General features: G+C 42.4%; 1 protein-coding gene across 1 annotated transcript in view; it reads right to left on the bottom strand.

Annotated features, from left to right (window-relative positions):
- Positions 1–24,434, bottom strand: part of DNAH9 (dynein axonemal heavy chain 9) — a 174,845-nt gene that overhangs the window by 38,058 nt on the left and 112,353 nt on the right. The window contains exons 40-42 of the mRNA XM_087751325.1: positions 13,730–13,923; positions 9,421–9,569; positions 5,832–5,959 (exon numbers count right to left, since the gene is read on the bottom strand). Of these exons, the coding sequence (XP_087607451.1) occupies positions 5,832–5,959; positions 9,421–9,569; positions 13,730–13,923 (471 nt within the window). The remainder of the gene's footprint in view (positions 1–5,831; positions 5,960–9,420; positions 9,570–13,729; positions 13,924–24,434) is intronic.

Genomic DNA, 24,434 nt, shown 5'->3' on the forward strand with positions numbered 1-24,434 from the left:
ACCATAGGGGGATCCTATTTTGCAGTTGGACCACCTGTATTTGTAGAGAATAATTTTATCCATGGACTTCATTTTCTCATCATCTGTGTCATTGAATAGTACCAGTCTGGGTATGGTGATGCAAGGGGTAGGAGCTCAGCAGAGCTGAAGCTACAAGGCAGGTACAACACTGATGATACAGGGGCAGGAAGCTGCACTGGTCAGGCTCTGCCAGTGTGAGAGTGTTTTTCTTTCCATGGGAATGAATGATTGCGTGGCTTTCTGTTGTTCTCTCTTATAAAATTAGTCATTCATGAAAATCTCCATTTTCAGAGTGAGTTGAAAAACTTTCAAGTTCCCAGAGGAGACATGGATGCTGTTTTCTTTATTTTGCCTGCTACAATGTCAGAAGGCAACACTAGCTGGTCAATACAATTGAGAAGGAATTGGTCCTAGGACAGCAGCCCTTCCCAACACAACAGTGATCCTGCTTCTGTAATCCAATAAGGACTTCCCGACTGTGTCAATATCCCTTAATAACCAATTCCCACAAACCTAATTCCCCAACTCATTACTGCTCAAAGTACTTGACTATCATTATTTCTGGTTCCAATCAAGGACCAGTAACGAACTGCATGTGTAAAAGCCACCTAGGTGATCATATCGAGTGTTTGTCTTGGAAAATGTGTATGAGTTAATATCAGACAGCAAATTCAGCGGCTGGCAAGGGAGCTCTACTCCACATGAGCTAAGGAGTTGTTCAGTGGATAGCAAAATACAGAAGTGAACCTAACCGTTGCTTTTTGTCTGCTCAAAAGCAAATGGGAAGCCTGAGTATAACTGTCCTGTGGGTGGATACAGCCTCCAAATAATGGGTTTGATTAACCTGGGTAAAATTACCCTGACTGCCTCTTGAGACCTGCTCTGTCCTCTCTTTTATTACTAATTCAATGATCCACAAATCCTAGGACACTTCTGTAAATTGGGTTGCCTGTGTCATTCCAGATCCTGTGCAACTGATCTACAAACACTCCTGAAACCGTTTACAAGATATTTGTCATCAAAAACCTTGCAGAAAAGATCTTGCCAAATAAACTACCATATGGCAAGTATTTGCTATGATCCACCTATGACTGAAATGACAGGAGATCCTTCGTGGGACTCTTACCCACTGACTCCTGCTGTGTTGAGTTTGGATACTGATTTTACCAGTATCTGGAGAAGTCAGAATTTCAGCCTTGTGGAAATAGTTTGTCCAACCTTGTAAAAAATATTTAGTTCAGAGGGTGATTTCATTTCAAGTGGATGTCTGCTGACCACAAAAGAGTTTTGCTTGACTAGGGAAGTCTTGTCTGTCAATGTAGGGGACACATGTCTAGCCCCTCAGGCTGCCCTCCCTCTTTCTCATCTTACATGAAGCTCCAGCCCTTGGAAGGAGGTGGGAACACAAAGTGAGATACAAAGACAGGTTCTGAAGCTGAGCAGCTTGGCCAGTCTGGGTGACAATTAAGTTCCATTGCTTTGTTGTCACTCCACGTGCCTAGCAGAGACACCAAATGCAGAAACTGGAGAGAAATGGTACTGGCCTGCCTCAAACACCTGCTGGATGTTTCCAAGTCTGTCCCAAGAGTGAAGTGCCACCAAGGCCCAACTCCAGCTCCTAACGGGGCCCTCACTGCCTGGGTTGCTCAAAAGGTCTAGGACTATAAAAACAAAGGAAGAAAGAGCTCTGATTTCTGTGTTGAATCAGTCTTGCCGATATTCCTTTATTCCAAACCAAGCACAACATGAAACTAGAATATTTACATGTACAAAGTTTTATCAGTTTTGTGACTACACCAGAGAAAATCCCAGATGACTGATTGAGACTGAGGGCTGGATGTTCAAAGGGAGGATCCCCTCTACACATCATGCAACTGACGCTACATGGAGCAAGTGGGTCACACTGATCACACAACAGGCTCGAATAGGAAACCCCAGTCACCCAGGAGTCTTCGAAGTGATCATGGACTGGCCAGAAGGCAAAGATTTTGGAATATCACCAGAGGAGGAGGTGATGCATGCTGAAGAGGCCCCACTGGATAATATACTACCAGAAAATGAGAAGCAATATGCCCTGTTCACTGATGGGTCCTGTCGTCTTGTGGGAAAGCACTGGAGGTGGAAAGCTGCTGTATGGAGTCTTATACAACAAGTCGCAGAAACTGCTGAAGGAGAAGGTGAATCAAGTCAATCTGCAGAGGTGAAAGCCATCCAGCTGGCTTTAGATATTGCTGAACAAGAAAACTGGCCAGTGCTTTATCTCTATACCGACTCATGGATGGTGGCAAATGCCCTGTGGGGGTGGTTACAGCAATGGAAGTAGAACAACTGGCAGCACGGAGGCAAACCCATCTAGGCTGCTGCACTGTGGCAAGATATTGCTGCCTGGGTAGAGAACCTGGCTGTAAAAGTACATCTTGTAGATGCTCACATACCCAAGAGTTGGGCCAATGAAGAACATCAAAACAACCAGCAGGCTGATCAGGCTGCTGAGAGTGGAGTGGCTCAGGTGGATCTGAACTGGCAACATAAGGGTGAATTATTTCTAGCTGGGTGGGTCCATGATACTTCAGGCCATCAAGGAATACATGCAACATATAGATGGGCTCGTGATCAAGGGGGGGACTTGACCATGGACACTATTGCACAGGTTATCCATGAATGTGAAACATGCGCTGCAATCAAGCAAGCCAACCAGTTAAAGCCTTTCTGGTGTGCAGGATGATGGCTGAAATACAAATATGGGGAGGCCTGGTTGATTGATTATATCACACTCCCACGAACCCAACAAGGCAAGTGTTACGTGCTTACAATGGTGGAAGCAACCACCGGATGGCTGGAAACATGTCCTGTGCCCCATGCCACTGCCCAGAACACTATCCTGGGCCTTGAAAAGCAAGTCTTATGGTGACATGGCACCCCAGATAGAGTTGAGTCAGACAACGGGACTCATTTCTGAAACAACCTCATAGACACCTGGGCCAAAGAGCATGGCACTGAGTGGGTATATCACATCCCCTATTATGCACCTGCCTCTTGGAAAATTGAACGATACAATGGACTGTTAAAGACTACACTGAGAGCAATGGGTGCTGGGACACTCAAATATTGGGATACACATTTAGCAAAAGCCACCTGGTTAGTCAACACTAGGGGATCAGCCAATCGAGCTGGTCCTGCGCAATCAAAAGTTTTATGTACTGTAGAAGGGGATAAAGTCCTTGTAGTACACATAAAAATATGCTGAGGAAGACAGTCTGGGTTATTCCTGCCTCGGCCAAAGGCAAACCCATCCATGGGATTGCTTTTGCTCAAGGACCTGGGTGCACTTGGTGGGTGATACAGGAGGATGGGAAAGTCCAATGTGAACCTCAAGGGGATTTGATTTTGGGTGAGAAGAGCAAATAATTTGAATTGTATTATGTTAATTGCTATATAATACTGTATGTCATCACTTCTATGGTGGCTATATGCCATATCAACATTATTACAGTAAGAATCACCCAAATTAATGAAGAATGAACTTTGATGAAACTGAGCAAAGTGCAGCGATGATAGAACCAGACAAGCGCAGAGATAATGGAACCTGAACTGGCTTCAGCATGCAACAATCCAACACTACACACCATCTCTCCTGCCCTGAAGGGCTGTTATGACAGATGGAGACCAAAGTCATGGACTAAATGAACTCGATGAACGTTTTATAGGGATGGCCCATAGACTGAGGGAATGATATCTGTGGGTATATATAACAAAAGACAGGAAAGGTGGTGGTGATTAATTGGGATGTATTGGAAAGTGTGGGACTTGGGCATGACATAGATGGTATAGAATAAGGGGAGGATACTGTCCTGGTTTTGGCTGGGACAGAGTTAATTTTCTTCCTAGTAGCTGGTATAGTGCTGTGTTTTGGATTTAGTATGAGAATAATGTTGAGAACACACTGATGTTTTAGTAGTTGCTAAGTAGTGCTCACACCAGTCAAGGACTTTCAGCTTCTCATGCCCTGCCAGTGAGAAGCTGGGAGGGGGCACAGCTGACCCAGACTGGCCAAAGGGCTATTCCATACCATATGACATCATGCTCAGTAAATAAACTGGGGGGGAGTTGGCCGGGGGGTGGCGATCACTGCTCGGGAGCTGGCTGAGCATCAGTGGGCAGGTGATGAGCAATTGCATTGTGCATCACTTACATTGTATATTCTGTTATTATTATTATTATTATTATTGTTATTGTTATTGTTATTGTTATTGTTATTGTTATTGTTATTATTATTCATTATCATTATTTTCCCTTCCTTTTCTGTCCTATTAAACTGTCTTTATCTCAACCCAGGAATTTTACCTTTTTTTTCCCCAATTCTCTCCCCCGTCCCACTGGGAGGGGCAGGGAGTGAGCAAACAGCTGTGTGGTGTTTAGCTGCCTGCTGGGTTAAACCACAACAAGACCCAACACTGGCACCAGGTAGCCTGTCCTAATGGCCACTGCTGTGACCACTGCAGTTTGCATCAAAACCTGCTAGTGGCCAGCTGAATTAAGCTCCTTTCTAAGCTCACGGAGGAACCTGTCTGCTCTGTGCCACCAGAGATATAGTCACACTTGGCAGGTGTTGCTAGAAAACCAGTTAGATCAGCCATCAAAATCGCTCTTTCATATAAATCTAATTGCTGCAGCTCTTCTGATTTAACCTTCAGTGTCTGCTGAGACCTCTTACTGATTGCTCTGACCACCAGAGAAGATGTGAATGGGTGAAATAAAAATACTTCAGGCCCACAGTACTCATCTGCTAGCACTGAAGCAACAGACGTGGAAGCTGACATTGCTAACAGATCCTTTACAAGATCTAACTATCTTTGTAGAAAAGAACCCTTCACTTTTCATTACTGAATGGAATACATCTCAAAAAGCTGCATATTTTCTTCTTCACCATCTCAAAGGCAGATGCTATTATTGCAGCCATCTGTATTAAAAGTTCTTGAAAAGCCCAACATTGTCTACCTTAGAGGGAGCTTGCAAAAAAAGCAAAAATTAAGATCAAAATGTCAATGGCATTTAATTTAAATCCAAAATCAGGCCTGTAGGCTCAGATCAGGACTCAAAGCTTTGTCTTAATCTGATTTTATCCAAACAATTCAGTGATAATAAACATCTATAAAATCCACATCGAGGAAACCAGAGGGCTTCCCAAGACCTGTAATGAGAGCTGGCATCACTGACTCTGCATATTAGCAAACCCAAGCACTCACTGAATAAGTGGCTCCAGAGAGCACTTGACAAAGACAGAGCTCCCTTCATACCCTAAAAGACTCTGAAACATTTTGCTGAGTTGTGATAAAAGCTTCAAACATTTACCTGTTTGAATCCCCTGTTTTGGGATGTGTAAAGGAATCAGCACCACTGCAGATAGCCTCTGCCTTTCCTACGGTGGTGTGCATGTTCTCATTGCTCATTTAAATACATGGTAAGTTTTGAGTTTTAGTAAAAGAACTAGTCTAACAGCTCTTAAGAACAAAGCTCTTTATTTATTCATGAAGTAAATAAAAGCATGGGGAAGTGTAGCACAACCTTCCCTCCAACTCCCTACAACTACACACCCTACAGGAGGCTCAAAGAGCAAGAAAACCAAAATGCCAATGCCCGATAAAAGCAATAGATAGCAGCAAGAAACAATTAGAAGGTGGCTGCTTTGGACACACAGATGACACCTTGTCCCATGTCCCACCAGATCAGAACGATAGACTGCCCTCGCTAAGGTGAACAGCATCAGGTAACCTGGGAGAGCGACAGGCCCGTTTCCAAAAACACCATACCTGAAGGATGACCCAGTGACCCTCCTTCGCAGCCAGATCTAGAGCTTGTTCAGCAACTACCTCTTGACCTTGTCCAAGGGAAACGTTGTGGAAATTCCTGTTGTTAAATGTATAATCAAGTTTCTTCCCTAAAAGAAAAAAAAGAGTGATGTTCAGCACTTTTACCTGGAAGGGCACACAGCACAGCTGAGCTCACACAGCAGCAGCAAGGCAGAGTTCAGTCTTATCAAAAACCCTCACAGAAGAGCTATTGCACTTCTTATAATAGTTATCTTGTCTCTCACACACTCCTTGCCAAAGCACTGAAAACAGCAGTGCCTTCTTCCAAACTACTTTTAATTACAGAGCGGCATCAACACAAAGGTACATTATTACAAAGTGCCTCTTGTTTAAAGAACATTATTCCCCTGCAACCTTGTGTAAAAACATATTTTACAGTGATAGGAAATTAAAATAATTTCCTGCTGATTAAATAGGCTTTGAACAAGACATCGTTCGGTGGGGAAATGCACCCTGCAATGCATGCTAGAACCAGCAGTAAGGTTAGGAACTTCTTCAGTTTTGAGACGGCAGCTGAAATGAAATCTGTGTGAGCTTCCTATTGCCTCAACCAAGGCCTCCTAAGTTTCTTGGATCTAGAGATCAGTCAGCCCCCTAGATTTCCCATGGATCATCATGGGCTTTGGCAGGTGTGGAGTTGCCTCTAGGTGCACCACAAGGCATGTGGGAAGGCCCACAGTCAGGGGACTGCAGCAGAGCCCATGGGAAGGGGTGCTCCAGAACCCACTGCAGACCACCTCCTACTGTCCCTTCTACATCTCTCTCTGCACGGTGCTGGGTGGGAACCCCAAAACCCATGTCATTTACTATCCTGTTCTGGAGGAAGGATGGCAGCTATTTAGTGCTTCTTCATTTAGTCTGTGATAATTCTTTGGACTCCCCTGATTTCTCTGTAGCATCCCAGTGCCCCAGAATCTTTGAGTGATCATGGCTAAAGATCTCTGGTTTAGTTGTCTGAATCTGTCTCTCATCCAAAGATGGAGGACACCAGTCACTCCTCATCTCACTGGAGAAGCAACTGCCTGGGGCAAGCTTTGCTGTGTGCTCCTCAGAAGATGAGCACCAATTTGTGCTGCCAGAGGGAAGCAGCCCAACAAACATCCACACAGGCTCCATGCATCGTAGCAGGATGCATTCGGCTCAGCCAGGGAGTCAGTACACACGTCCCCACGTGCTGATCCCTTGGAATTGCCTACACTTATCTCTGCATGCAGATTTGCCTTATGCAGATGGTTCACACTTAATTCCTGATTTCTGCTAAAAGCAGACAAGTTTTATAGTAAAACAAGGAAAAGATTTGTCTTGCAAGACTTAGGATTCAGCTTTTGGTACAAGATTGGAAACAGATGGCCATGAGTAAAACAAACATCCAAACTCTTCCATTTGCTCAAGCTCTCTGCTTAGCCTTACTACAGCAACCCCGTGGGGTATAGCTCTCCCCATATTTGAGAGTTTCCAGTTTTCTTTTTCACCATCTCTGGTGGCTTCCAACTTTGAGAGCTGCTAATCTCCTCCTCCGCCTTCAAGACCCACCCTCTCAAGAAGGGATGAGGCAAATTCACAGAAGGCAGGGCGCTACCCCAAACCAGGTGATTAATAATGAAACTAATATCGGTTGTTATTTCCACTTCACAGATAGGAACAGGACTGCAGAGGGATACACAGTGAGTCTGCACTGGCTGCCTCACCAAAGATGATGCCAGCCTTCCTCCTTCCTTGCTGGCTTGGAAAGGAGAGGGGACAGTGCAGGTAGGTTGCCCCAGGGAGATAGGGGAGCTTTCCGAGCCCAACAGTGTTTGCTGCAGGGACCTCCCCAAGTTGCCAAGGAAAGGTCCCATGACTGGGCAGCATCTGGAAGAAGCTATCTTCCATTCACAAGAATTATCTAGCCAGATTTGCACCTTAATAAAACCTAATGAAGGGCAGAGAAAATGTCGAATAATGAATCCAATCCAAACCCCAGCGAGGCAGGCTTTAAGGCCAGTGCAGCTGCACTGAAGCAATGGTTTTATTTCATTAGACTTTTTTCACTTTTACTTGCTGTAAGTTTTCTGGCTGACTAACCCCAGGTGTTCAACTACACTCATCTTTACAATTCCAATTAAACCATTCATGGTTGGATTTTAGAGCTTCATTTCCCATACAAGAAAATAACACAGGGAGAGACAGGATCACCGACGTGGCTCCAAAGGGAAGCCAGGCACATGACAGGACCTTCCTCAGGGGGGTTCCCTTCAATTCACGATAATGAGACCTGGTATCAGGCCAGAAAGAGCATGAAACATGATGCAAAGCCCAGGAACTTCCCATGACTGTGAACTGTGATCTGGCCTGTGGCTCAGGCTGCACTGGGCTTTAACATCTCTGGAAGCTGCTTGTGGGTAAAGACTGACTCAAGCACTATTTTGGGATGACCCAAAAGGTGCATCATAGAGAGCAAAAGAAATCCACAGGACAACTTTCTTCCACCACTCGCCTGGATGATGGCTTGGTTCAGTGTTACTGATTTCTCTGCTGGGGCTGCCAGCCTTGCTGATGTTTACTGGAGACCTGCCTGCTAAAACCAGCCAGCAGCTCTACTATGGTAGTCTGATATGCAATTCATACAGTTTAAATATACCATACTCCACACTGCCAGGAGCACTGGCACATGACCACAAGTCATGGTCTTGGAGATATGTGTAGCGCATTGATGGAGAAGGAGAAAAGACATCTGATGAGCAGAATGGCAATCTGGAGCAGCCCTAAAGCAGTACCCAAAGGCATCTGACCCCTCTGCTCCAGAGGGATGGAGCCGGCTCCCTCCACTGTAACAGTCTCAAAAAAAGTGACCACAGTTACCACTGTTCAACAGTCAGAAGTGACTCCATTTCCAGACCTACCATAATTGCCACATTCAAGCTGAAAATGGTAATTCTTCCATGGTGGACCTGAGACCCAGCACAAATTCTGCATATTGGCACCTTTAGAGCACAGGCACTGACTACAGCAGTCGGTGCACAACGGAAATCACTGCCTTCTCAAATAAGGTACCTTAGAGAAGCCCTTCTGGCTTTGAAGCCAGCCAACAGCACTACGTCTGACCATCCACACCAAAATCAACTCAGGAAGGGTGAGATTAAAAACTGGGAACTCTGCCACTAAACAGCAGACCGTTATAGGGAGCTGTTGCTTATTTTTAGCTATCTGACAGCATATTAGATATCTCTGACGTAAATTATAGGTTGTGTACAAGACTAACTCAGAAATTGTTGCAGTGTGAACTACACTGGGAATCCAGGCAATGCAAGAAAGAGACAAGTTTAATTTAGACTTTAGATGAAAATCCAAAAACCTTTAAGAAAAAAAGAGAAAAAACAAAAAACCAAACACATCCTCTCACAATTATCTATTTTTAACAGATTACTCCATTATCTACAAAGAGATGAGAAAAAAAAAAAAAAAAACAGAACAAGAATGTCATGCCAAGATAATTATACAGAAGATAAAAAGCAATGCTGTGGTATGCCTAGAGACAGGATTTATTTACCTTGTTTCTCCACATCCTTCAGTGGGTCTACTCCTGGGGACAGGATAAAAAACATTGGGGTTGCAGGTCCCGATTCCTCAAAGGTTGTTGCAAAATCCAGGGATCTCCCTACCACATATTTACTGCCAAGCTTTTCTTCTACAAAATCTCTGCCAGAAAGAAAAAATTTTGCCAGTCTAGTATTGTTCAGAAAAGACAGATTCCCCTGCAAATAATCAATTAATTAGTTTTGATTTTACTGATTCAAACAAATTAGAAACTAAATAAAAAAAATGGGCATGAAATAATTTTAGAGAGGATCTGCAGGCTGGGCTTCTGGAGTCATCACTCAGTAGCAATGTTTGGCACTTTTTACAGGGGTAAAATGACACATGGTACAGCAATATCTGACAAATGAAAGGAACTGAGAAGGGAAAACAGTGGGACCTGCCAGCCCAACACTGTATTCAGAAGTTCAATACAAGTACTGGCTTGATTCTGACAAAGGTATCTCAGGAGAGAAGAAATAGTTAAGTTAATGTATTGAAAACTGCCATGTACTTTGTAATCCATACAGCCTTTGAGAGGAAAGAGCATTCCTTTAGATTTATCACCAAAAGTCACAAAAAGTCCAGATGATTTACAAAATTACTTTGTTCTGGAAAGATAAAAGGGAAGAGCTCTAAGAATATCTAGCGCGTGTAGCTTAGCCTCTGCATGAGAGTTACAAGGAAAAATACAACTGAGTGAACAGGAAAAAATTCAGCTCCACAGCAGCTGCATGAACAGAATACAGTGCATGGAGAAAGTCCAGGCTGAATTTCCCCAGGGTGAGCTTCCAAAATCACTGCTTTAGAAAAAGAGGATACAGTGAACATTGCTTCAAAGGTAGGAATGTTATATTCAAAACCCAGGAATGAGCAGTTACTTTTCTAGCGTAGATGCATGACTTGGGCCTTTTGAAAACCTCAGTACCATGGGGAAGAAAAACATTGGCCAGTTTTCACCTGGTAGATGATACCAGAATAAGGCAGCCAAATTCTTTCTAAGAGAGCTGAGAGTCTCCTTCAAGGACTAGTGAAAGGCAGTTGGAATAGAAATGCCTAAGGGATTCAAAAGAAAAAGTTTCCACTTTGTTTGGTAGCTCTTTCAAGTAGATTTTTCTGTTCTGGGACAAGATTTGCCAAAGAGCTGCTGGAAAACTTCAGTCCACAAAATTTAAAAAAGTCCATCAGATACGAGGTCCCAACATTCTTGCTTTACATCAAGTCTCAGCTCTATGAAATGATGCCTTGGAGATTCAGAAAGATAATTAATGTGACTTGGAGACTTTGAAATGGACCACACGTGCAGGAAAGGAAGGCCTGCCCTCAGAGACAGGACTGGAAGAGTGCCTACCCTTGGTGTCTTTCAAACAAGGTATTCATAGGGGTGATTCACACTGTAAGCGGTAGGATTTGAGAAACAGAACAAAGAGCAAAAACACCCTGCAAGACAAATGACTGGCTTACAGCTTTTTTAGGTTTTATGAAGCCCAGCTGTCTAAGATCCTTTACCTGAAGGATATGGCACTTCAGTGCAATAACCATGGCTGGAGGTGCCAGATACCAGAGTCCTTAGTCCTTCCGCATTGCTTCAAAGGTCTATCCCTCAAGGCAAAAGTACCAGTGCTTTTGGAAGGACTTCATCATGCTAGTAGGTGCTGGATTGATCTGACCTCAGCGTGGATGTGGAAGCATAGAAGCACAAGGTGTTGCAAGAAACTCCTTACTGATGTTCTTCAAGAAGATTGAAGGATAAAATGGGTATTTACACTGGAAAATCCCTCTTGAGGAAATTATGGTTCTTGGTGATGGACAATAGAGCACTGCCCCAACCTAAGCTCTAAGGAGTCGTTTCTCCTGATGGCTCCTTAGGCCTAGGGAATAAAACAGGCTGTACAAATATCCCCAGGGATCTGCTGTGAAGAGTGGCTGAAAAACCTAACTTACAAGACAGGGAAATGCAAGAAGCCTATAGAGCCTGTAGATCATTTTAGATACCGAAGAGCTTCCTAGACCATCTTCATGGAGCTGGCACATATGACATGGGACATAAAGGGTCTTGCACCTTTCTGAACAGCAGCTGGAAATGAGGTAGGGATATTCTAGGGCATCTAAAATACCCCCAGTCACCTGTGTTTAGGCTACTAAGTAACTCCGTGACTCCTAAAATGCACTCAAGTACTTGTCCAGACTCTTAGAGAGACAGGAAGGTTAGCACTAGTAGTGATGTCCACTGATCATCGGTAAGGTATTCAATGTCAGCAGATTTATCTGCTATACAGAAGGAAGAGATCTGCAAGTTGAGAACTGCAAAACAACTTGTGAGATCCAATAACATTGTAGGTATCTAAAACTCGATGAATTCGTTAACATGTACATGATCTTGAAACACTACTGACTAAAGTAAGGATGTTGAGGCTGAAGTCCTCATGGTCAGAATATGCAGCTCCCCAGTGCTTTTTGAAGGGTCACAGACACAACACAGCTTTGACAGTGCTCAGGAAAAAAAGACAGCGGATGACCATTAGCCTTCTGCGTGGTGGCTATCAGAAATGCTGACTATTAAGCTCAATCCAAAGACCGCTTTTCCTTCTTACGTCAGAGTACTAGACTGAACTGACTGACATGAGAAGGACAGATGAACAGATTCGTGTATTTTCCAGAGAGGTGGATCTCTTAGGAACAGCAAATTTCTTCACTAAGGGAACAGTATCTGTCTTAGCCAGACTGCTGCCTGAAGAAAGGTTTGAGGGGTGTGATACTATCAAGGAGGAACCAGGAAGTCAAACACATTTTCACTGTCATTGTTACCACTAATAATTTCACATTTGCTTTTGGGGCATGAGATTTCCCTAAACAAAAGCTCTTCTTAAACCTTTTGGGCCTAGTGTCTGACTATTCTGTACTTCAAGAAGAATTTTAGTCACAAGTATCTACAAACAAAGTCTTGGAGAAGGCACTGTGAACTGTTACTGTTTGCACATGTTTACGTTCTAACCTACTTAGATAAGAAACAAAACAAAAAAACATATAAATACTGCTGTGCAAATGGAAAAGCTTGACATGCCCAGACCCTAAAAATATCCAGTCAAGCTTTTGAACTTGGACTCTCTTACTTTTTCATAAAAGACAAATATGAAAGGTGTTGAAACTTTATGTTCTAGTTATTTTTGAGCTGTGTGAGTACCACCATTTTGATTGAAAGAAATGAATTAAATTTGCTTAAATGAAATGTGCACTTAAAAGTTCAGAAAGACAAGAGCTTATTTTACTCAAACTAAACAACAACAGGAAAAACAATCTTTTCAGCTGAGAGAACACATGGAGAATCCAGCCCTAAAAGAGTAAGAAATTAAAAAGAAGATGGCTTAGAATAGTATGATTATGATAAATTATAATATTTAATTTAATAAAACATAATAACATTGACCATAGGGAGACTTCACTCAGTCTATTCTGCATTTCTCTGTGAATTTTAAAACACAAACAGAAATCTAGTTCATACACTGAGTAATACAATCTGTTACATGCACCCATATACACGCACATGCCAGATGGTGGAGCAATATAAACTATTTGAGAGGCAGTAGCATGAGAGACATTGCAGAAATGTCAAATCATAGACTACTAGGACAGAGAAGGAAAAAACAAGTCCTAATGGAGTGAAAGACCTTTAGTTTCTCCTGGAACAAGCATATTGCTTTTGCATACCTTCATAAAGTTTAGACTCGCCTACTTACCTTCACTACATAATTTACAACTACAACTTTCAAAACCAGCATCACATAGATTTTGCATTTTACAGGGAAAAAAAAAAGAATATCTCTATAAGACTTTCCTTTACTTCTACGCTTTATTCTTGTGCCTAAGGAACAGCCATACAGGATCTAGTAACTAAAATCGACCTTAACGAACTCTAGAAGTTGTATCGATCATTAAAAGACTCTCACAGATGTATAACACCTGCGTGATGATGCTCATTTCTGAGTTGGCATGTCTGCTCCTTACCCAGTGTTAGTTATACTGCTCCATCGCTATTGGTGGTATTGGGGTTAGATCTCCTTAAGCAAGAAATTCCAGTTAAATGAAATGTGTTGACTGTCTTGCAGAGTTCAGAGATGACTCATTCAGCAGACTCTTTTATAGGAAACCATTTTGCAGAACTCACATTCTATAATAAATAAATCTAAACGTATTCCTGAATTACTCCTGTTCCTTAGAAAACACAGACCCAAAGTTGCCTGCTAAGCAAGAGCATTCCAGAGATAGTGAAGAAGTGCCCCTACCTGACAGCATAGGTCATGCGATCGGGTCGGATGGCTCTCATTATGCACAGGCGCTGCAGAGCTGACTTGTTCTTCCATTCCTGAGGGAACTTCTCCTTTTCAGGACACTCAGATTCAACAAATTTCTTCCACCGTTTTGCAGACCCTTCAATATCCCGATCCAGGTTTCTGAATTCCTCCATGGATGAGAGAGCCTGGAAAAATTCAAGGAAGATCTTGAGAAGAACAATCCTACAAGACTCTGAACCGTTTTTCTAACATTACTGACTGCTCATGTTTCGCCCCACCAGGAGGGTCATAGCTGGAGCCTGGGAACCACAGCCAGAAATCCACGAGGATCAGACTTTGTCCATTCTCCTTTTCCCAACTCTGTTGCCAGCACATTGTCACAGGAACAGGAATCAACATGGCCCATTTGCAGGAAAGTATGACTGAGGGCAGTTTCATACTTGTGGAAGGTCTTTCAAACTGAAACATGTCTCAAGGCTGCCCACATAACATCAGCTCTAAAATCATGCTGCACCTAACCCAGCCTTCTCTGATGCTCTCACCCACATCACTGCAACGGGTTTCCCCAGCCACTGAAGCCACACATGGCCTCCAGGCCTTGTCCCCTGCAGCGCAGTTGCTGAGACATAGGAGTTTGGAAGTGACAATACAGGAAAGGATGAAAGAATTTGGCATATCCACAATGCAGTTCTCCATAACCCAAAGCAAGAAGAAATCTGCTCTCCTATTTTGAAACCAGTACTGAAAAATCTCAGGTGAGAAGCACTTGCTACTGTCATTTATCCCAGAAATGCCTGATTTGGATGGGAGATGGAAATTTTGAGCCCATGTCTGACAGGAGAGCACACTGCTGGCATTCCCATGAGCTGCAAGTCTGCAAACAGCCTCCTTACTCCTTCAATAGACACAAAGAGAATTGTGCAGCAAAAATCACAACAACTGATGGAAAAATGTGCTTTCGTATCCAGGGTGCTCAGTATCCAAAGCTAAACAGAGAGTCAGGCATGCCATGCTCACCAAAACTGTTTTTTTAAAGGATTTCATGGTTGGAATATTAATTATCTTCATCTTTATACACATGCAGTTATTTTTCTCTCCCTGTTCCCCCATGCATATACCTCTCTACCTGCGGAGTCTGGTGCACACACTCTGTGAAACCACAGCAATGAGACTTCATCATGCAGTCGTGGTGACCATGGAGCCACAAATCTCCATAAACATAGCGCAAACTGTAAACGGGTGGGTGCTTTCTTTGTACCAGCATACATACCATACTGTGCCATTGTAAAAATCAAATCACTCAGATTTATACTCGCAAATGCACACGAAGATTAACTTCTTGGTGCTACAAGTCTGTAGCAGAAACAGGTAGCTGAAGAATGCCCCAAAGAACAGCTGAGCAAGGCAGTAAATAAATGATAATTACAATGAAAATGTAGCTAGATTTTGTAGCTAGAAAGTGGCAACTATGAATGTTATGCAGAGAAGTAAAGAATCCAAATTATCTTCCATACAAGTGGTGGCAAAACGTATTGCACAGCTTGTAAGGTTCTTCTGGATTTCAAGAAAAAATCTCGCTGAAACAAACATCTTCAGAGCGTTTTGCATAATCTGAAGCTGTAAGCAGTTGAACATGAAGTGGAAAAGACAAGTGAAGTATAAAAGACAGTGAATGAGCTATTTTCTATAGAAACAGAAGGACACAGAGCAAAGCAGAAGCTTCTTGATGGCCAGAGGTGTTCTGCAACATTAATGCTCCAGCTCACATCCCATACAGCTCCACTGTGGAAAGCAACTGAGAAAGCAACTGAGAAAGCTCCTTGAAAAATGCTGATGTCACACCTTGTTCAGATCAACTGAAAAAATGCACACTTGCCAAAGGGCTTTGAAAGTCATGCAAATGCCCTGACAGAAGTGCTGAGAGATTGCCTTGGATATGATGCTGTTGCAAATTAGACAGAAGACACTGAAGGCCACTCTGCTCTAAAAACTGCAGGAAAGCCACACTTTCCCTCTGGAAAGGCTTCCCAATGAGAAGACAAGAGCAGTGTAAAACTTTGGTCTTTCTAATAGACTGAATTTAGTTAGAAGCCATACTTCAACACAGAGAGTGAACAAAGGGAAGGCTTCAGAAAAAGGGGCTTCTTATAAAAAATGAGTTAATGTTTTTAGCAGTGGGAATGCCTGTAGATGACAGAGAGAAAGAGGTTGTAAACGTGGTCCCAGTAGGCGCCATTGACCCAGGACATTTGTGAATGTGCACTCACAGCATCACAGAAGCAATGACTGGAAGAAACTCTGGAGATGTCTAGTCCAGCTTCATGCTCAGGCTAGGACTACAGCCAGCACTGGATCAGGTCAGCCATGGCTTTGTCTACCAAAATGCTGACCTCTAGAATGAAGCTCTCTCAGCCTCTCTGGGTGCCCTGTTGTCAAGCTGCACTGTCCTTCTGGTAAAGAAGATGGGTTTTTTTAATACGTTCAGGCTGAACCTCCCTACCTGCAATTTGTCATAGTTGATCCTTATTGCATTCACTGCCAATAACAAGGAGAGTTTGGCTCTATCATCTTGTGACTGGACAAATCCCTCCACGTTTCCTCACAGGTCATGTGCTCTAGGGCCAGAATTAGAGCTATCGGCAGAGAAGTACTTGTAGGTACTACTATAAATGCTTCTGCAACAAATCAAGCCTTGCCTGCAGTCACAATTTCATCAATACCACCACAAAAGGCACAGATAAGAGCAGAGTGCTTGCAATACCACTTGAGAGCTACAGCATGGACTGACTCAATTTGGCGCTGACCATCTCCATGCCAAACTCGCAGGGATCCTGAGAATTTTGTGAAGAGTGTGAGCAAAGCAGTGATTCAGCAGATGTTGTTTCCATGTATGGATTAGCACTAACATGGAGAAATGTCAGTGACAGAAGTACTTGCTCCAAATTCAGTGCCATATCTCATTTTGGGTGGAAAACTAGAAACCAGAGCACAGAACATGAGAAACTGAAATTCACAGGAACAATGCCATATATTCTGATCTGTCAAAACCTTGTCCTTGCAGCAATAAATATATTTGATGCACCTCTCATAGCTGAACACAACACAACAGCAAAAGTTGAATTCAGTGGATTCATCAGTGCAAGTGCTTATATAAAACATCTTAACACTGTTGACTTTTGAAGTGATTTACTTAAAATACTACTTCAGAACTTTGGCTGCTGCTGCTTCGAGAAGTCTCTTGGTTGATGTTAACAAGGGAGACTGAAAAATTGCTTTCTTCTTGCTAAATGACAGACATGTAATCAGAGATGATAGTCTCTCTCTCCCTGAACAACATGTTGCAGAATCAAGAAAGCTCTAATTGAAAGTATAAAGTCTGTATTATATAAATTAACACTAAAATTTTCATTAGTCAACAATTTTAATTGCATTTATTAGGAGTGATGGTATTAATAAGAGATGCTGTTATTTAAAAGCCAGTGCAGTGAAAGCTATCTCAATCAGTAATCTTTCAGTGAATATTAATTGCTTTTCAATACCTCTGCTGTGAAATTTTCCAAGAAACTTATACCGACAATAATATATCACTGTTTCCAAGTAGGAGGAGTAAAAGCAGGAATGGTACATTGGGACAGCAGATGGGTACAACACATCAACCTGTGTAGCATGGCTATTTTTGTCAACGTAATGAAGAATACATTTGTCAATTAGAGTTGTCATGGAAATTGAGAGAGACAAAAAGCATTGATCAAAATAAAATATGATCAAAAGGGCTGGAGGACTCCAGTTCCTGTCTTTGCAACCCACACTATAATCATCTCTGATGGCTGGAAACAGGAGGGTCGTGAGTTTATATCTCAAAATGAGCCTTTGCCAGCAAAACAGGTCTGTTCACACCATGTCAAGGAAAGGATCATTGTTTTCTCAGCGAAAATGATTTTTCATTCACTGAATCACAGACAACTTGCTTTATCACTTTGATTTTCTTTGACAGTTTCTCATCTAAGTCAGAACCAGCTTTAAACTGGAGCTGATATGTCAGCAGATCCGTGAATTTTACACATTCACAAATGCAAAGTACTTTCTTTCCCCCCACAGCTGTAGGAAATACAACATGTATCAGCCGTTGGCTTTGAGAAAGAAATCCTAGTTGCCATTGCAGAGCAACTGCTGGTGTGCTTACAAGGTGTCTTTAACACAAGGCCCTTCAGAAAGTCAACGAAGGGCCAGAAGGGAAAGCGGATCTTTGCAAAGAGACAATGTCTTGGGGAGACAGGGAGAAGTCCCAGGCAGATGGGCACAACAAGGAGATGATGCACTCAGTTTCTCCTCACTGCTTGCTGCCTCCAGAAGATGGGCTGAATCTTCAGTGAAAAGAAAACTTCAGAGGTCTGGTGTCATTGCTACTGCATGCAATTTATCTCCTAGTGCTAGATACAATACAACAAGCTTTGTAAATTTATTAGAGAAAACACTTGCTCTTATCACTAAAGGCAGTTATTCTAAGGATATTGTCTGGGCAAAATGGCCCCAAGTTTAGGCATTGTTTCATAACTTTTTATAAAACCTAAAAAAAAAAAAAAAAAAAAAAAAAAAAGATATTTTCTCCATGTTTTCTTCCCCTTAGCTCTAAAGGAAATTATTTGAAAAAAAAAAAAAATATTGTTTTGTATTTTAAACTACTTCCATAATTTAGAATACCCTGCCCCAGAGTCATCTGACTTGAGAACAGCTCTGGGGCAAGGGAATTCAAAACAGCTCCTCATTACCATGCTCTGTGCTGACATAAATAGTGCAGAAAATAATACAGTGCAAGTAAAACCAGTGCTGCCAGAGTGAGCTTCTATGACACTGGTTTCTAAAAAGACATAATAAAGTCATAATAAAAAAAAAGTGAGGGTTTTTTTTTTAAAGCTATCCTTACTTTTTGAGTCTTCAGGTTATACCTGTTTCATACTTTCAGTCTTAGCTCCTTATATATCTTGCTTTTCAAAAAAAGAACCCTCTACTTAAAAAAAAAAAATAAGGTCTGTAAGGAACACGCTGAACATCAAATGTCTCTATAAAACTTGACAACACTGGAAAGAAATTATATTTAATATTCTCACAGTTTTAATAACCTGTGAGATGATTAAATCCTAACTATTAGTCATGATTTCACTTGCAAAATTAAGGAGATGTGTTTTTATGAATTATGTTATGCAGTTTTTAAGCCAAGCAGGTTCCACAAATGAAAGGTTCATAGTGCTTAGCAGTTGTGCAAGTGATCCTGAGACTCTCTGCTTTTGGAAAGGCAACAGCCTGACAACATCATTTGCAGAAGCTTCAAAGGTTTCAGTGGGCAGGGGTGGTCCCCAACCATGATGTGCACATACTCAGGAAAGACTGGCTTTTAGCAAGCCAAGCCCGTAGGCTAATGATAGTTGAAGGGGAATCATTTTCAGATGTCAGGTGAGGTGTGCAGCAAAGCTATCCAGGCTCAACTGAATGTTTTCAATACCAGCACCAGGATTAGATTCAAAGTCTAGAAACACTCCAGTAATTCAAAGCATTTGAGCTGTGCAGCTGTCGCCATGGCTTGGCTGCACGTTTTGGAGCTGTGCTTCACCAACCTGAGGTGGTATGGGAAAGCCCCACCACAGCTCAGCTTCCCAGTTGTCTGTCTGTACATGGGCTCGTAGAGTTTGAAGCTGCTTGTTTGTGAACTTTTGCAAGGGGGTTAAAGCAGAGCAACTGTATGAATGCCTGATGCTTGGGAAAAACCTCATGAGTGTTTAAAACACCTTCTAAAGGTCTTACACTGTCCATATGCACTGCGAGTTCTGCTTATATAGGTTTCTGCAAATATTCATAATTTCTTTCCTTCATTTTCTGCAGGTGGCCCAAATCTCATCAGGAAAACCAGCATCCCCACAGCTGGAGAAAGACAGATCCTGGAAGAATGGTGGTCAAACCTGCATCTGGCTTGAACTGATTGATTGGATTATTCAGGAAGTAGACGTATAAGCAGATGAATTGCTCCATTTGAATACTACTGTTAACTAGAAGGATTAATGTAGAAAATGATGGATTATTTGCCATCTTTCCCATACTAGATTTTGGTTTGTGTTATTCATTCATTGAAGGTGTTATTTTCTGTTTAGCTGTACTATCTGAATTACTCAACTCATAAGGAAAACCTCTACCGAAGGTAAAAATAAAGACATGATGGGATTGCCAAACTTCAATCACCTCTCAACACAAAAATGTTATTTTAATCCTCCTTATTTATTTCATAAAAGCTGACTGACAAGCTCACTTCACTGTATGCCCCTGTCTTCATTCAAACCCCTCCTTGCGTTTTCCCCACATCTAAATTATACCGAGGTTAAAAAGTATGTAGTGCCATGACATGACACTATAAAAAAACATCCTTCTGTTTATCTGTAGCATCTTTCCTAGAGCATCACAAAATGCAGACACCTCGTGGCTGGACAATAGAAGTGGTCTGAGGAGTGATGGGTTGGATCTCGCTACCTTTTCTTGGAAAATTCCCAGTGAAACCTGTGTCATGAATCAGAAAGCAACAGCTTCAGCACTCAAGTCCTTCCTGCTAGTACATTCTTACAGACAGCTCCACTGGATAGGAAAGGTCAGCAGCAGAAATGAGATTTAGTCATAATCTTTGTATTCTAGTTGCTTATAATCACCCACCAAATTTTCATTTCACTTGAGATGTTTCACAGCTAGGTTCATACTGACATTTTTCCTGCATTTTCTGCAAAGGTTGTTCAGGTTGCTTTGAAAATGAGCCTTGCAAAGTCAAACTGTTCTGCCAAGCCACACTCTCCATCTTTCCTCTTCACTCTTTCATGCTCTTCAGCAAATCAGGGACACACAGCCAGAACCAGAAGCTGGCCATGAGTCCCTGATGACAGCTGAAAGGTGGTACTTGTGTATTTCTGAGAGGTTCCCTGAATTCCGTTGTTACAAATCACAGATGGGCCATCACCATGTGCCAATGCACAGCAAAACTTAAAGAGAAAATATGTCTCATGGACTGAAAGAGCTCAGCTGAAGCATCTGGTCCAGTATGTCACCTGCTGGAAGGCTCTCAAGGTCCATGGTTCTGTGTCCTGATATACACATATATAGACATACGTATGGACCCATCCCTTGATGAGGCTTCTCACAGCCCTTTTCACAGTGATGGTCTGATCCAAGGTTTCAAGATGGCACCATAGCAGACCTGGCCTTGAGAACAGGCAACCAGAGTAAAGAAGCTGCAGAGTTCCTTGGTGGACTCAGGCCCCTGACACAATCCTCATACATGTGTCACATGACCTGCTGAACAACCTCAGTAATGGAAACGGCAAGCAATCTTCACCAGTCCTTCACTGTCCACTATCACAAAGATTTTCCAAATGTCTGGTGTGAATCTTTCTTGAAGTACTTTGAGATGCACCTTGCTCTACCCTTTACTGATACAGAAAAACGATTGCTCTTCCCCCTTCGGAGGACACTTTTTGAGGATTGTACCCTCCTGTCCCCTCAATCTTGAGGCCCTCAGACATAATCCTTCCCTTTCTCCCTCTCCTCAATCTCTTCTCAGAGTCATGTTTTCAGGTATCTGACACTTCTTACTGCTCTCCTCTACCCTGTCTCCAGAAGGTCCGCATCTTTCTTAAAACGCAATACTCAAAGATCAAACTAGACTCCAGTAGAGGCTTGGACAACTCTGAATGAAGTGAAAATCTTGTCCTCATGGCTCTCTCAGACTATATTCATTGCACAAGGATGGTCCTATTCAGGTACTGGCAATACTGTGGTCCACTGATGCACTGTGGTCTCACGGTGGGGATGATACAGAAACCATGAGTGCCTCCACAAAAGGCCATCTCATGTGCCTCAACACAGGTAAAGCCTTGGTGTTACTATCAGGGTTCCAGAGATTGTTCCCAGTCAAAATTTAGCTGAGCACTTAATCTGCAGTCTTCACAGCTATTCATGTGAACCAACACTGCCACGCGAAGGAAGAGGCATTTATGAGCTCTAACTGGTCCTTTATGGCAGATCTGGGCTTAAAAGGAAGAACTTATAAAGAGGCGCCAAATCCAAGCCATTTGCCTTCATTGCCTTTCAAAAGCATCTTACATATCTAGGTACAGTACATCATGTCCAAAATGGGATGGCTGCTTGCATGCCTTTAGCTGCTAGCAGAGCTCAGCCATCAGACCTCTCTGCAGTCAGTCCTGGGTTCACAGTCCACTCACATCTTTTCAGGATTGCACTGCAATTGATTTTTTTTTCCTATTTTTCAGGCAAAGCAATAGGACTTCAAAAGATATACAATGTCTAAAAAAGATATATTTGATATCTAAAAGCTATCTCTGATGAAGCAATTACTTCCCTTTCCTTCCATTTAGAGGATGAAAGAACTTTAACATTCAAAATGACCAGCTGACAGCAGGCTTTGTGTCATGGGTGGATTGAGAGTGAAGGACGGAGGCTGACACTGCTGTAGAGGCCTCCAGAAAAATTCAATTTCTACTCTGCAATCAAACCAATGAAGTACGTCTTTAAATATTTGATGTGATCAAAATCTCTGCTGTATTTCAGATAAACATCAGATCGTTAGCCAGCAGGTTAAAAAAGAAAAGGAAAAAAAAGGTAAAATGTTCTCAAGTAGTATTTCTGTAAGACATTGGGAACATTTCTCTGAGGCAGCAGTGCTGGTGAGGACAGATGAATGTCCTTAGGAAACTTCTAGATGAGAGCAGATAAATGCACATCGAAGTGTCACAATCAATGTTTTCTATCAAAGATGCGCTAAAAGGCTGTACATCTGAAGAACGGAGTTAATGGAAAAGATTCAATTAAGACTATCATTTTCTGGCATAATAATAATTCTGAATGTACATGGAAAGCTGTGAGATGCAAGCCTTTCATATCTGACCAGCCTGATCAAAGGACCTTGCTTATGCACAAAGAACACAATATAGGCATCAGATTGTGTCACAATGAATCTTTGACAAGAATGAAAAATTTCAGTGTCTAAAGAGTACAAAAAGTGAAAGTTAGAAGAAAGATTACTGTTCTTTTGTCAAAAAAATCCATTTTTCTTAAATGTAAAATATATGATTTGGCATTTTATCTCATAAGCCACACACGCAATCTTATCATCTGCATTCTGCAAAATTATAAATATGGAGTTAATATGCTACTTTGTCTACTGCTGTTCTCCTCCTCGAAAGCTGAATTCAGTATTTAGAGCTCATTATTCAACATCACATTTATTAAACAATGCTCTTTCAGTAGCTTTTTCATATCTACATAATGAAAATTCTTCCTCTTCAGAAAAAGATGAGGGAAATGATTGGGATGAAGAAGTAATCCAAGTTGTCCAGGTGTATTCTTGCTGTATATTAACTAGCTTCACTTATCCTATGGGACACATCTGCATTCAGCAATAAAGAGGCGCTGCAGAAAATATCACAAAGAAAATCAGACTTGAGAAATGCGTATCTGTGCAAAGATCCAGAGCTGCCTGCATCCAGCCTGTGGGAACAGGCTGCTGCAGTGAGAGCCAGACACACACACGGTTGATCAGGGACCACAGCTCTGCAGGAGGCATAAGGCCACGAGGCAGCATGGACACAGCTCCCCAGGAAGGGCACGGCATGGAGGGAGTCAGAGCATGGGAGAATTTCACAGCAGAGACCAGCGGGGTTAGAGGGAAATCCATTCACCCACCCTACAGCTAGTCTCGGTGGCCTGAGAACCATCCCCATCTCCTAAAAAGGGCTGGTTTTGGCAAAGGCAACCATGAAAATGAATATCGTAAGGGCATGACCACTGGCTTCATTAGTAGGGGTGAAGCTCAGGAAGAGGCCAGCTTGACACTGGGGATGTTCATATGATCTTTTCTAGGCAAATACAAACTGTTCTGCTGAACCCCTAAGAAACAGAAGCATGGTCTTCTGGCACTGGGCACTGAACAGAAGATGCATAACTATGCCTCATGTGAGGCTTTGCCTAAGTTAATAAGCCCTACTGACAGGCAGATTGTATTAGCTCAGGACTAAAACCACACTCATGCATCTATAAAGCTGTTCCAGAGTAAGATTGTCTCAGACTATGGGGAGAGGGAGTTTCTATCCGCCTATCTCAGACCCCAGCACACCTATACAGTGAGGAGAAGACACACACTTTTTTCTCGCCTGCTGATCTGTGGCTACAGAAGAGGTTCAGGCACAAGCTCACCATAAGCCATACAGTTTGCTAATATGTTGCTGGCTCACATTTGACTTTGGCCAACTTGTTTGCTCTCAGAAAAATGCCTGGACATAGCCCAGGGGGTAGGACACTCCAGGGACTGTCCACAACAAACAATATATGAGGTCTCTTTGGTTTGGGAGCCGAGGGGCGTTTCACTGTATGGATTCACACTGTGCCATGTCATGCTCTGCCAGGGCCAGAAAACAGCTGCTGGCCCATTTTACTTGATAATCTAGACATAGCCTTTAAGACCCAACAACCATAAAGCACAATTCAATTCAGACAATACTCATCTTACTCAACACTTTCATCTTATGACACTGGAGAATTTCCAGTGAAGGAAAGAAGAAAAAAATGGGGGGAAAACCCTACAGAGGATGACCTCTACACTGATTCTATGTTAAGTTCAATCTTGCAACAAGGATATCAAAATGGTCAT

This window comes from Nipponia nippon, unplaced genomic scaffold, assembly GCF_047370975.1.
Source record: "Nipponia nippon isolate SJK-2023a ecotype South Korea unplaced genomic scaffold, ASM4737097v1 scaffold_14, whole genome shotgun sequence".
Classification (NCBI taxonomy): domain Eukaryota; kingdom Metazoa; phylum Chordata; class Aves; order Pelecaniformes; family Threskiornithidae; genus Nipponia; species Nipponia nippon.